Source organism: Mercenaria mercenaria, chromosome 19 (genome assembly GCF_021730395.1).
Source record: "Mercenaria mercenaria strain notata chromosome 19, MADL_Memer_1, whole genome shotgun sequence".
NCBI lineage: Eukaryota > Metazoa > Mollusca > Bivalvia > Venerida > Veneridae > Mercenaria > Mercenaria mercenaria.
In genome coordinates, this window is record NC_069379.1 from 26,813,976 (window position 1) to 26,828,658 (window position 14,683).

At 35.0% G+C, this 14,683-nt stretch overlaps 1 protein-coding gene across 1 annotated transcript; it reads right to left on the reverse strand.

Moving 5' to 3' along the window:
- Nucleotides 1-2,120: 2,120 nt before the first annotated feature.
- On the reverse strand, nucleotides 2,121-12,656 carry LOC128550878 (gastrula zinc finger protein XlCGF52.1-like). Its single transcript, XM_053530829.1, has 2 exons — nucleotides 12,560-12,656; nucleotides 2,121-4,712 (listed from the first exon to the last, which is right to left on the reverse strand). Exon 2 carries the CDS (start codon nucleotides 4,258-4,260, stop codon nucleotides 2,992-2,994), a length of 1,269 nt encoding a protein of 422 aa, XP_053386804.1. The 5' UTR covers nucleotides 4,261-4,712; nucleotides 12,560-12,656; the 3' UTR covers nucleotides 2,121-2,991.
- Between the last annotated feature and the right edge of the window lie 2,027 nt (nucleotides 12,657-14,683).

Sequence of the window (14,683 nt, forward strand, 5' to 3'; positions counted from 1 at the left end):
TCAACGTGAAATGAATGTATTTCTGTTTTCGAACTGAATTACCAGTCTCTATCCCATCGCATCTATCTAATGCTCCATCTAGTGTGAAATCAGAATTGTACCATTCCAAATGAACCTCTGCCAGAATTTTAGTTTAGATTCAGATTTGTAGTATGTGGTTTCATGACATAGTCACACATAAAGTGGTGAAAGTGGTGAAATAGACCCAAATGTTTCTTTTAAAATAGAGGAATTCACTGAAAATAATATGGAGCTAGAAATTTCTGTTGTAGAACCCGGTAGACATGTTGTGCTCCAGTATTACTATGATACTAATGTTTATATGGGAATGAGAACTCTCTGTATCAAAGTATGTGTGTTCTGTGATCTGTTTGTCAGTGCTGGGGTTATTTGTTAGTTAGAACTATCTGTATCAAAGTAAGTGTTTTTGTGACCAGTGTGTCCATGCTGCAGTACTTTGTTAGTAAGAATTCTCTCTGTGTCAAAGCATGTGTTTTTGTGATCAGTGTGTCAACACTAGGATAATTTGTTATTTAGAACTCTCTGCATTAAGGTATGTGTTTTCTGTGATAAGTGTTTCAGTGCTGGGGTAATTTCTTAGTTAGAACTCTCTATATCAAAGTATGTGTTTTGGGATCAGTGTGTCAGTGCTGGGATAATTTGTTAGTTAGAACTCTCTGTATCAAAGACCAAAATGGGCTTTTGTGTGGTTAAAAAAGGACCGAGAAAAGATGTTCATGAGTGTGAAGGTTCATTTTCATGCACACTTGTTGCTGTGGATGTTGTAGAAATAAACCTTCAACAGTGGTAATCTACATGGATTAACGGTATGAATGAACGTTTCAACGTGAAATGAATGTTTTTCTGTTTTCGTACTGAATTACCAGTCTCTATCTCATCTCATCAATCTAATGCTCCATCTTTTGTCAAATAAGAATTATACCATTCCAAATGAACCTCTAGCAGAATTTTAGTTTAGATACAGACTTGTCAAATGTGGTTTCAAGACATAGTCACACACAGAGTGGTGAAAGTGTGAAATAGAACCAAATGTTTCTGTTAAAATAGAGGCATTTACTGAAAATGATATGGAGCTAGAAATTACTGTTGTAGAACCCGGTAGACATGTGGTGCTCCAGTATAACTAGAATACTAATGTTTATATGGGAACGAGAACTCTTTGAATCAAAGTCCAAGTTATACTAATATTTATATGGAAATAAGAACACTCTGTATCAAAGTATGTGTTTTCTGTGATCAGTATGTCAGTGCTGGGATAATTTGTTACTTAGAACTATCTGTATCAAAGGATGTGTTTTTGTGACCAGTGTGTCCATGCTGAAGTACTTTGTTATTTAGAACTTTCTGTATCAACGCATGTGTTTTCTGTGATCAGTGTGTCAGTGCTGGGGTAATTTGTTAGTTAGAACTCGCTGTATCAAAGTATGTGTTTTTGTGATCAGTGTGTCCATACTGCAGTACGCGTTATTTAGAACTCTCTGTATCAAAGTATGTGTTTTCTGTGATCAGTGTGTCAGTGCTGGGGTAATTTGTTAGTTAGAACACTCTGTATCAAAGTATGTGTTTTCTGTGATCAGTGTGTCAGTGCTGGGATAATTTGTTCAATAGAACTCTCTGTATCAAAGTATACGTTTTCTGTGATCTGTATGTCAGTGCTGGGTTAATTGGTTATCTAAAACTCTCTGTGTAATTTGTTAGTAAGAACTCTCTGTATCAAAATATATGTTTTCTGTGATCTGTGCGTCCATCCTGCTGGAAGTCTCTGTTTAAAAGTATATATTTTCTGTGAGTCCATGCTGGAGTAATTTGCTAGTTAGAATTCTCCGTATCAAGGTATATATTTGTGACATGTCTGTCCATGCTGGGGTAATTTGTTAGCTAAAACTCTCTGTATCAAAGTATGTGTTTTCATTGATCAATGTGTCCATGCTGGGGTATTTTGTTAGTTAGAACTCTCTATATCAAAGTATATATTTTCTGTGACCTGTATGTCCATGCTGGGGTAATTAGTTAGCTAAAACTCTGCATCAAAGTATGTGTTTTCTGTGATCTGTGTGTCCATGCTGGGTAATTTGTTAGTTAGAACTATCTGTATCAAAGTATTTGTTTTCTGTGATCTGTATGTCCATGCTGGGGTAATTTGTTAGTTAGAACTCTGAATCAAAGTATGTGTTTTCTGTGATCTGCATATCTATGCTTGGGTAATTTCTAGTTAGAACTCTCTGTATCAAAGTATCTGTTTTTTGTGATCTGTGTGTTCATGCTAGGGTAATTTCGTAGTTAAAACTCTCTGTATCAAGGTATGTGTTTTCTGTGATCTGTTCGTCTATGCTCGGGTAATTTCTTAGTTAGAATCTCTGTATCAAAGTATGTGTTTTATGTGATCTGTGTGTCCATACTGGGGTAATTTTCTAGTCAGAACTCTCTGTATCAAAGTAAATGTTTTCTGTGATCTGTGCGTCCATGCTGTGGTAATTTGTTAGTTAGAACTCTCTGTGTCAAAGTATATATTTTCTGTGATCTGTGTGTCCATACTGTGGTAACTTTAAGTTAGAACTCTTTGTATCAAAGTATGTGTCTTCTGTGATCTGTCTGTCCATGCTAGGGGAATTTGTTAGACAGAACTCTCTGTATCAAAGTATGTGTTTTCTGTGATTTGTGTGTCCATACTCGGGTAATTTGTTTGTTAGAACTCTCTGTATCAAATGATATTTTTCTGTGATCTGTGTGTCCACGCTGGGGTAATTTATTAGTTAGAACTCTCTTTATCAAAGTATGTGTTTTCTGTGATCGGTGTGTCAGTGCTGACTTTATTTTATAGTTCACTATACATCAAAGTATGAACATTGTATTGTCTTTTTTTTGTTCACTACATATGTAAGGGCGCATTTCTATAAATCAGTGCAGGCTTTACTTCTTCTATCACTAATATGTGCGTGCATTATGCCAGTCCTGGCTTTATAACATTTTCTACATTTTGTCAATGTTTGTGTTATCTGTTTGCTCTGTGTTCGGGAGAGCTTGATTTCTTTTTCCACTATGTGTCAACGTATGCGCTTTTAAAACTGATGAGGCTGTAAATCCTTTACCACACACTGTGCATATGTAAGGTCGGTAACCATTGTGAATTCTCATATGACGTTTTAAACCCTCTTTTCTCATAAATGCCTTACTACAATTTTCACAGCTATACTCATAGTCTCCAGTGTGAATCAACATATGCTGTTTCAAAGACCAACTTTTCTTAAAAGATTTGTCACACTTTTCACAATCATACAATGTTTCCCCTGTGTGTATCATCATATGCGTTTGTAATGCTGACTTATGTCTAAACCCTTTACTGCATACAGAACAAGCATATGGGCATTCCCCAGTATGCGACATCATATGTGTTTTCAAATGAGTTTTCCGTGTAAATTCCTTCCTGCAAACTTCACATACATGCGGTCGTTGGCCTGTATGAAGCATCAAATGCATTTTCAAGCTTGATTTCTTAGTAAATGACTGACTACAATACAAACAAGTATGTGGACGCTGACCAGAATGAACAGTCATATGTTCTCTCCTGCTTGATAAACTATTAAACCCTTTATTACACAAACTACAAACAAAAGGCCGTTCACCTGTATGAATAATTAAGTGACTTTTCAATGTCCCTTTCTGTCTAAAGCTTTTATTACAAATTTCACAAATGTGAGGACGTTCTCCAGTATGTGTCATCATGTGTTTCGTTAAATTGCCAGCACTAGAAAGTGCACGATTACACCATGGGCAAACATGCTGCTTTTTTAAGCAATCTGGATTCTTGGATACTTTCTTTTTGTGTTCACTCATATGTTGTGACATCTCATGTTGCATTACCTTCGCCTTATCTACCAATGCAGTATCTGGTTCAAGTATTTCTGTATTCATGTGATTCAGATTTTCCGAGCATCCATCAGGTAAATCTGTCAAATGTTCTGGCATACCATTCACTGTTTCTGTTACATAACATGATCCCTCACGTCCCACTTCATTCATAGTTTCTAATATTCTAATGTTGTTCTCATTTAGGTGTCCAGATATTTCATCATCTACTTCATTCAAATACCCAGACATCCCACTTCCTGGTTCATTCAGATGTGGAGGCAATTCATTTGTTTCAAGTGTATGCAGTAATATGTCACTTGTTTCATTCATGTGTGGAGACACGTCATTTGTTTCAGGTTTATGCAGTGGTATGTCACTTGTTCCATTCATGTGTGGAGACACGTCATTTGTATCAAGTTTATGCTATTGGTATGTCACTTGTTCCATTCCAAGTTTAAGATACACCATTTGTTTCATGTACGATTACACCAAAGTGTCCTTTTTTCTCATGTTCAACATTTCACATATTTCTTAGAGAAATTCTGGGTGAAAAAATCATAAATTTGTATTTTATTATACAGATAAACTCTGTATTGACTTGTTCTCACTGAAAATTACTGCCTCTTATACATCAACATTGCTAATAAGTACCACTTAAATAAACCACTTAACCAGCCTATATCTTTGGTTCTATCTGTACAGGTTCACAACAATACTGACTTTATATCCTCAACAGGTATCTGACAATTTGACTTCCATGACAATTTCCGTTTTATACATAAAACATACTTTTAGTCTCAGTGGTAAACTCATCTTCCATCTTTGCTCCATGCTGTACTGACCTGCAATATAAATATATAGGTCAGATTAGATCTATTTTCCAAGTCAACTTTCATTTTTGATGCTTGCAGCTTTTAATAACAAATAGAAAACATAAACTTCTAATTCATATTCTTGGTCAATTATGTTCATGAATGTTTGAATGTTTTCATATTCATTTATCATTTGGCCTAAATAGTGATTATCTACTTGCATCTGCTGTTGTTTCAAATTTTATTGCAGCATCCTTGACAGTTATGGTGTAGCACATGACTTACAGTGATTGCACAAATATCTAAGCCAATCAAATTATTCATAACAAGTACCATGTAAGATGCGTCGAAATAGGTGTGTTAGAAAAAACTATGGCCAGCCACACCAGCTGTTGTTCACTTTTGATTTCTGACAGTCAGTTGTTTAGCATAAGATGTTGACGGTAGTCTTATTTCATTGCATAATAGGTAACTGCACATGCAGCACCACATAGAGTCACGTAACGGTACACTAATGTATGTTAAGGCGCAGCCATGTTGCCTGTTATGTGATACAAAATATGTGAGTCTAGGATATACATGTATTACAATTGAAGAATTCTCTAATTTCTTTAGAGTTATTACTATGCCATTCATTTAAAAAATAAAAATGAAATTTCAGCCTAATTAAAAAACATGGTGCTTTCACTATGGAAAACAGATTATAATTTCCAATTTGTACACTTATATGTCTTAAACAGGCTGGGCACATCTCTCGATAGAGGTAATATAGCTTATCCTGTTAATTGTGACTGTAATACCCATACAGTCAACTTGCAATAGCGGATCACTGCCAATAGCAGATCACTTGAAAATAAAATGTGAATCTCTAACGTAGGAGAGACTGAGTATATAATATTTAAGTATCCAGTTATATAGACTTATCACCTAGCAATTCTTAAGACAAAAGATGGATCATATCTACTGAGTTTGAGTTTCATGAGTAGCTAACTCTTGCAACCACGTTTCCTAACTTGGAATTAGTATTCTAACTTTTCATGAATCACAGTACATTGGGTTACATTGAAATCATAGATGCATTTTATACTGCATGTTTCCACTTTTCTGATTATTTACATGAGATTATGGCTTGTAAAATTAAATATCAAACTATTTTAGAAATCAAATAAAAAAACAGTGCACATGAGATGACATAAACACAAATTTGAGTTTATTGAAATATTTATTGATGTAATACCTTTATTTTAGTTTAAACTTTGGATTTTAACAGGGAGTTCATGATTAAGCCGAGTTAAATGTTAATCAATACCAGTGAAATAAGTATAATTCCACAATGTTTTGGACATGTTAAAATTATGAATTCTTAAATTCTTCAAAATAGAATATTTTTAACATACCTGAAGTTTCTTAGATAAACCACACAAATTTGGTACCATTTTGAAAAAGTATATTATAGGTAATCATTTTTTTAAATATTTTTACATGCTTTTTCCGCATTTTTCTGATTATTTACAGTCAGCAATGTATGACTATGAGTGAAAAAATGGTATAAAATTCGTATGTCATACAGTTCGGCACGTGTGTAAAATCAGGAAAAAAAAAGATGTCACAAATGGAGAAGAGGGTACAATTGGGGAAACACAAGGAAAGTTTTAAATATTGTTAGTGGTAATGCATAGAAATATAACTGTGGAAACTAGAGTTATATTCTTTTGCCTAGTATCTCCTGTTTGAAATGCAAACATACGGAATCTCATTATATATTCTGCATTGAAATGTTTACTTCTTATACCACAGCCATGTTTTGTCAGAAAAAAATCTGTTTTTAAATGGATAGAAAATATGATAAACTAGGTGATCCCCTTTTGGCAAAATATATCCCCTATTGGTCATTTTGGTGAATCGGACAGATTTAAGTATTTCTTCATAACCTCAGATATAAAAGACAGATTCAAATAAATCAAACATTTATATGAATGCGAGCAATAGTTCTAAGTGTAAGTAAGTTTAGATATCATGAAAATCTAAACAATCTTTACTACATGCTAAAAGTGTACATAGTGATCCGCTATTGGTCAGTTATCTTCGACTTCGACGATATACTCTCCAACGCCTCTGTGGACATCGACTGGAGAGGGTTAAAAACTGAACATGGCAGAGTGAAAAACACATCTTCAACATGTGTGTTGTTAAAATGACTTATGCCAAACATATATATACACTGTATAGTCTATTATTCACCTAAGGAGAGAGTCCGGGGAGCAACTGGACGGAAGACTTGAACGTGTCCAGGCTTGGCGCAGATACAACAGCAGTGGGTATAGCATTCCAAACTGGTATGGTGCGTGGGAAGAATGAATGATGATATACAATTACACGGCAATGAGGCTGCAAGAACTTGTGGTCATTACTTTGTCTAGTGATTCGAATAATTGCTTTAGTAGGTAAATATGAAGCAGGTACTGCAATAAGTCCATGGACCACACGGTATATGTAAAAGGATGACGTCAAGGCGCTGGCGGCGTTGTTGTAATGATGACCAATGAAGGTTTGTGATGATTGAAGAGACGCTATCTGGTTGCAGGGGATTAAATGGCTTGTTGGCGACAAATCTTGCTGTGTTGCATTGTATTTGTTATTATACAATTATCGACCTTTTCATAGATTGATATCAAGATTTATCAACCCCAAAAAGTTATATTCACCGAGCCGAAGGCAAGGTGAATTTAACTTTTTGAGGGTTGATAAATCCTGATATCAACCTATGAAAAAGTCGATAATTGTTTTATTACATGAATAGATGTCAAACATGTTATTACAATTGTATTCTCATTTAATTGGACAACTGAAATTGGAAATATTCTATTTTTAGACCATATCAGGTTGATATTGGTTTTCCAAGCACCTACTTCGTTCTATTTTTATTATCCTTAGTACTATTTATAACCCAAGATAAGTTGATATGACATTTATTCATTACTTTTCGAACTGTTTTCAGCTAATCAGAGAAACAATAGAATACAGTCATGTACTTCTTGGCTTCCACAATTACATTTGTGCTGATCTTAAAGCTCAGCAAAGTTCAGTTGTCGCAGAACATGGTCCGCTAGGAAGGGATAATTTTTCTGTATTCAAATTCTGGAGTAAGAAAGGAACTGTTGTCGAGAGAGCTCTACGCACAACTTCAGATGTATTTGGGCCATCTGGTGATCACCATGGTGTACGTGATATATGGGAAGCCCACTGCGCAAAGAATGGACTGAAATCTGTCATCGGGAACTACAAAGACAATCGCTTTAATGCCCTTTTCCAGACTTCTGCTGAAATTTATCTCCACCGAGAAGACTTCATCACTGTCCTAGAAACAATTAATGCCCCAAATCTGAAACTCCAGTCTGTTTTGGCAGACCTTCAGTCTCACTCTGACACAATAATGACTGTAGTGCAGTGCTTAGGACTGTTTTATTTGAAGCTTACCGGTCCGTACTGGAATTTGCTTGTTGGAAACAATGTGCCATACCTAGAATTGCACGAGGCAGTCCTCCACCAATTTCTGGTGAAATTAAGCCAGCAACCATTCTCCATGAAATCCCCTTCAGTGAAATAGATACTAACAAAGCCCCTTACCAAGAATTACTACTGAAAAAACTTGAAAATATCAATGAAAACCCAGTGTATCGAGAACTTTTGAATGTGACCATTAAGTTAGTTTCAGGAGCAATGAAGTGTACAGTTGAAAAACAGCTAGTGGACTTCCTAAATGAGGGTCAGTACAGTCAGGAGGCAACAGAGAATGAGTTACAGAGAACAAACTTCGCTCATGTCACTAATTTAGGTTGCGAGCACCACTTTGGTGACCTAGACAGTACCCAGCGCCGAAGACCACATGCCTCTCTTCATCACCACTCATAAGTACAACTTCTTAAAAGAAACCAGTCCCAAATGATGCACTGGTGGACAGAAATGCCTGAAAGCGATCGTCAAAAACTACTGAAATCTGCAAGAAAAGGAGGTAAACTATTAAGACAAAAGCATCAGGATAGTGACAAGAATATACTTAATGAAATTAATAGTGACATATTATTGAATAAGAACTAGAGCTATCACTAAAGGTGATGAAAGTACCACCGCATGCACTGACACAGTACATTGCAATTTGACGCACACAAGACTGCATAATTATGCAGACTGTATGTATATAGACTGTATGTATACAGTATAGTAACAAAAAACAAAGTCCCATAACTATGCAGAATATTTATCTAAAAGAATGTAACATGCACCATGCACAACTAGGGTTTGTACTGATCACTTGTGTGAAGTTTCATTAAATTGTGCGCAAGGGTTTGGTAGATTAGGCACGCACAAGACTGCATATGCAGACTGTATGTACATAGTATGTTAACAAGAAACAAAGTCCCATAACTCTGCAATTTTTGTCGCTGAACCTAACATGCCCCATGCACAACTACTGTTGTTACTGATCACTTGTGTGAAGTTTCATTAAATTGTGTCAAGTGGATGAGGAGCGATGGTGCGCACAAGATTGTGCCTATGTATATAGTATAGTAACAAAAAAAACAAAGTCCCATAACTTCAAAATTTTTTTCTGAAAGAACCTAACATGCCCCATGCACAACTACTGTTGTTACTGATCACTTGTGTGAAGTTTCATTAAATTGTGTCAAGGGGATGAGGAGAGATGGTGTGCACAAGATTGTGTCTATGTATATAGTATAGTAACAAAAAAACAAAGTCCCATAACTCTGCAAATTTTTTTTTCTAAAAGAACCTAACATGCCCCATGCACAACTACTGTTGGTACTGATCACTTGTGTGAAGTTTCATTAAATTCTGTCAAGGGGATAAGGAGAGATGGTGCGCACAAGATTGCGTCTACGGACAGACGGACAGACGACCAGACAGACAGATGGACAGACAGACAACCTGAAACCAGTATACCCCCCCTTACAACTTTGTTGTCGGGGGGTACAAAAAGAAAGAAAACAAAAAAAGGAAAGCAGACTTGAACCTTAAAAACTCCGAAAAAAATGGCAGGTATGAATATGAAGATAACGAAACCTATTCTGATACAGAGGAGGAAGCAAGACTGTTAGAGATACTTCCAACAAACCAAACTGTGTCAGAAAATGACTATGTTGTAATCGCATATCAGGATGCATGGTACCCAGGAATTGTTGTGAAAGTGACAGACAATGAAAATTTTGTTGTTAAGTTCATGACACCAACCCGTAAGCCTGGCTGTTTCAGCTGGCCTGGCCGTGAAGACATTCAGATTGTTGAGAAATGTTTTGTTTTGTCAACCGGTTTCATATCAGACTGTATGAATTTCAGACGTATGTGGAAAATCAAAGAGGCAAACTCCATTGACAGTGTCTTTAAGAAATATTCCACTGTTTTTTTCTGAATACTGTAATTGAGTACATAAAATGAATCTGTTTGAGCCACAAATTGACATGCTTATCAGTGTAGTGTCTGTTAATGTTTGATAGTGTATAGACATTTATTTGAATGTGTAGATTTATTAAAATCAACTGGACGGTCAAAAATTAAAAATAATTTGTGAAAATTTGTTATAGGTTTTATATATTTTCTTCATTTGTCTTGTATATATTGCTAGGAAATTGTTAAACAGTTTGAGATTAGTCATAGATGATCTGTGATCAAATATAGTGTGTCATTTTATCATATTTTAATAAGATGTATTTATTACCAGATACCTCGTTCGTTTTATTAAAATCCATTGTATATTGCCAACATTTGTTGTGTTGTTTCTGTATCTCATTCACATATATTATGATTTTAAATAAAGCATTTAATGCTACAGGGTTAGATCTGCAACTATTTCAAATTTCATGAAGATATCTTAAAAAATAAAAAAGATATGACCATTTTTCTATTATGGCAATGGAGAAAATTCACTTCTCGGTGCCGCGAACGTGACATGTTCAGCTGTATTTTATATAGTGGAAAAATTCTAAAATTACGCGTTATTTTTCAAATTTCAAATGGTCATAACTTTTTTATTTTTAAAGATATTTTAAAAAGAAAAAGTGTTCTGTTCTGTAAAGCTCATGAAGAGCTCTAAATAACTGTCAGATTGTTTTTGGAATTTGAATAAGTTTAAAAATCAGCTGGGGTTGCTAGTAATAATCGATGTAACTCATTGCAGAGTTGGAGCGGTCGTCTGCGCATGCCCGAAAATGATTATCAATTGTAGCGCACAGCAAAATTATGCATGTTTTTGCATGTCTGCACACATTTACAGGGGTTCCATTTGACCCGGGACCCCGGGTCCGGACCCGGGAGATTTTCAAAAGACGCTCAAAGGACCCGGCAGAATACTTGCCTGTGCGTCCTTCGGGACCCGGGGGCATTTTCCTTTGATAATCCTTTCTCTTATCATTAATTTCCTTCAGTAAAACCATTTCCACGATAGGCACGTGTATTCAAAATAAACACTCGCGGTCATGCTCTCCTGCCTTTGATCTCTGCTAAATCCCGCCCTTTCTCCTGTAGACATGCCTCGCTGATTTTTTTATCTGCAAGTTACGTCACGGCGAGTGCACATAGGTAACAAGAAATCAATGAAGTGTTAATTAATTGATAAAGCGAATCCTGTGTACTGTCAAAAAAGGCGCCAATTATTAAATTATCGTAAGCAGCTGATTACCGAGCATGTGAAAAGTGCCCTGCAAGATTTTTTCATGCCAACTTTAAATTAGACCATTGTTTAGTGATCATATCGTAATTTCAACAAGAAACTTCACAAATTTTGATGAATTTCGAAAGCAAAAATAAGTTTAGAATGTCCGTTCACGGGTCTAATTACACCCGATGTCATATGCATATTTCCAAAATTCCTAAAAAAACCTGACTTTCAATGCAGATTTTTATGATAAGTAGCATCATTATTTCAGGAACTATCGCTGATTTAGCTTAGTTTGCCAAATAAACTGAGCAAAAACTACTTTCCGATGACATTCTGAAAGTGTAACAGTATTCGGATAGTACATTTTGGATACATTTTTCTAGAGTGTTATAAGCACTGTTCTGTTATTAAAAATGAAATGAAATATTGAAGAAAAACCTAATTAAAATAACATGAATTTTGATAAATATTAGTTTACAATATGAGACTATATGACCTGAGACTGACATTTTTATTATGCTGTAACATGATCTTGGGTTTATTGTTTTCTTAGGTAAAGATCTACGTATTACTGAATAAAAAATATAGTAAATTATATTGACATGTTGGGATAGGACTCCTGTATTTTGGAAAAGGACCCTTCAAAATTTGGGCCCAAGGGTCCTGGGACTCTTGGGTTTTCGGGTCTAGTGGAACCCCTGCATTTAGTGTATAATATGCATAATATACTGACTAAAGGTTAGGGTTAGTACCACCATGGTTACAAAATAGATATATTTAAGATATCTTGCGTTCAATTTAGTTAATCCGGTATATACCGGAGTCTGTAATTTATACCAGCGCTCCAACTCTGCATTTTGTCACAGTCAGTAATAATTGGGTTTGTTGTTGGGGATTTCATATAGATGAATATTCCAGTTGTGTACTTCATACAGCATTTAATTAAAATGCACACAATGCAACACAATATCATGCTAGGTTTGTAAAGCCATTGTGCGCATTTCGATCTTTTGTGGACATTTTCTTTTTAATGCAAGAGTTATCGTTCACCATGTGGTTATTACTAGTGGAGTGTTTCAGGTGTAAAAAACTTTAGAAAGTAAACGTTGATGAGATTATATACAAAAATGTATTGCAAAAATGGATTCTCAGAAAAACATTATATTGAAAAAAAATGTAAATTTAATAAAATTGTTTTCCTTACCTGTAAATTAAAGGGATGTTTTCCTAAACAAGACATTTGAAATCGTGTTTTCTAACAATCTGTTGCAAATGGTGTTTTCTAATAAAAGGGAGATAATCATAGTCCCTGCATTACTGTAAATGCCGTAACTCTCCGTACCACGCAAGAAAGAATGCAAGTAGCTTATCTTGGGAGCTTTTATTTAACCGTCGACTATGAAAAAATATTAATGTATACGGAGAACAAATAAAAGTAGCTACTAATTATATTGCAAAGATCAGATTTCTACCCCATTAACACATTTAAGATCTGATTAATTAATAGCCTAGTCATTTTTCTAAATAAGTGCAATTTCGAGTTTTAATCTAATTACTTTATTTCTCCTATAAAATATACCCTCGTTTCATGTAAGTGTAATTTTTTTTCCACACACCCACCCAGTGGTATACGTGATGGCCGAAAGTAGTGCGAAAATTCTTATCGTTTTGACTTAATATGCAATTACCATTTTCCCTCTTAAGACTGCTTTAAGAGTCTATCACTGTAAAGCTTTTAATCATAAAGTTAAGATATTAATGGCTGGATAGATCTTAACCCTTTTAATTTGTTGGCTTTAAGCAAACTATAAAGATACTTCTTTGCTGTAAGCTAAAATCAAAGGAAAATGACAGGTGTTAAGATGCAAAAATGACAGGATACTAAAAATGCCATCTAGCTATATGTTTGATCCCTAAATTCGTTTTTAACATAATTTCTAAGCTTAAAAAACTGTCTGTAATCAAAATGACAATTAAGGATTAAGAATCTTACTGAGCGATATACAAAAACAATAACTGTATCATAAACAATATACACAAAAATTCACTGCATAATAGTCGTCCAAAATGTAGTTCCATGTTGTTGATAAAATCTGGTATACTGAGTCATATAATTAAGGACGTGGCAGTTATATGTTTGGCTTTGTTTTATTGCTTATCGTATTGAAAAGATCTAGACCACTTTCATTGTGAATTTTATTCATTGAGAAACTGTCTACATGTGTGTAAAGGCTAAACGACAAATTTCATGAAAGCATTTTCAGAGGGTGGGTTTTTACAGAACAAATGAGTCACGCCATGAGAAAACCAACATAGTGGCTTTGCGACCAGCATGGATCCAGAGCAGAAGCCATGCTGTTCGCTAACAGTTTCTCTAATTGCAATAGACTATGACAGCGAACAGCATGGATCCCGACCAAACTGCGCTGATGCGCAGGCTGGTCTGGTTCCATGCTGGTCGCAAAGCCACGTTGTCGGTTTTCTCAAGGCGTGGCTCAAATTTTTTTTTATATGTACCATAGCGTCTCAATATTTTATTTTTTTATCATTGAAACGCTGTTAAGTATTGAAAACGAAGTCTTAAGATTTAATTTGAAGTAAAGAAGGAACTGAATTGGTGTAGTGCAACCTCAATTTGTTTATGTCTGCGCAGGATTGAAAAGGTCTTTTACCGTTAGAACTAATTTCTTTTTGTTTCATTGTTTTCTTAATGGTTTTAAGTAGTTTGTGATAATTATGTAGTTCAGTTTTTTTGTACAATATTTATTTGATATCGTCAGTATTACCAGAAGTAAAACGGGAAACAATCATCCAAGAAATCTACATCAATATTTGCCAAAAGTTTCTTCCCTTAGATAGTTTGAAAAAAACATCAAGATAATTGAACAGTTTCAGCTAAAAGTTCTACTACACCAAATGTTATGTTATATGGTGATCTGGGTATTAAACCCATAACTTTGCTTATTAAAGCAAGATTGTTATGTTATTGGTAAGATATTGAATGCAAAGCAGAATCCTGTATAGAACGATGTTAACTTTACATAATGCAGGTACTTTGAGCTCTCCACGGATTGTATATGTTAGAAATTGTTTGAACGAACTGGGATTGCCTGAGTGTTTCATAAATCAAAAAGTTGAAAATGTATCTCATTTCAAGGCTTTGGTAAAAACAAGGTTATATGATCAGTGCTTGCAGTCCTGGAATAGCACTGTTAATGAATCTTCAAAATGTATCGTATTTTTAAGCAGAAATATTGCGTTGAAGAGTAGAGTATCTTGGTATATTACCCACAAAAGCTCTATCATTTTGTAAGTTTCGTACTACAAA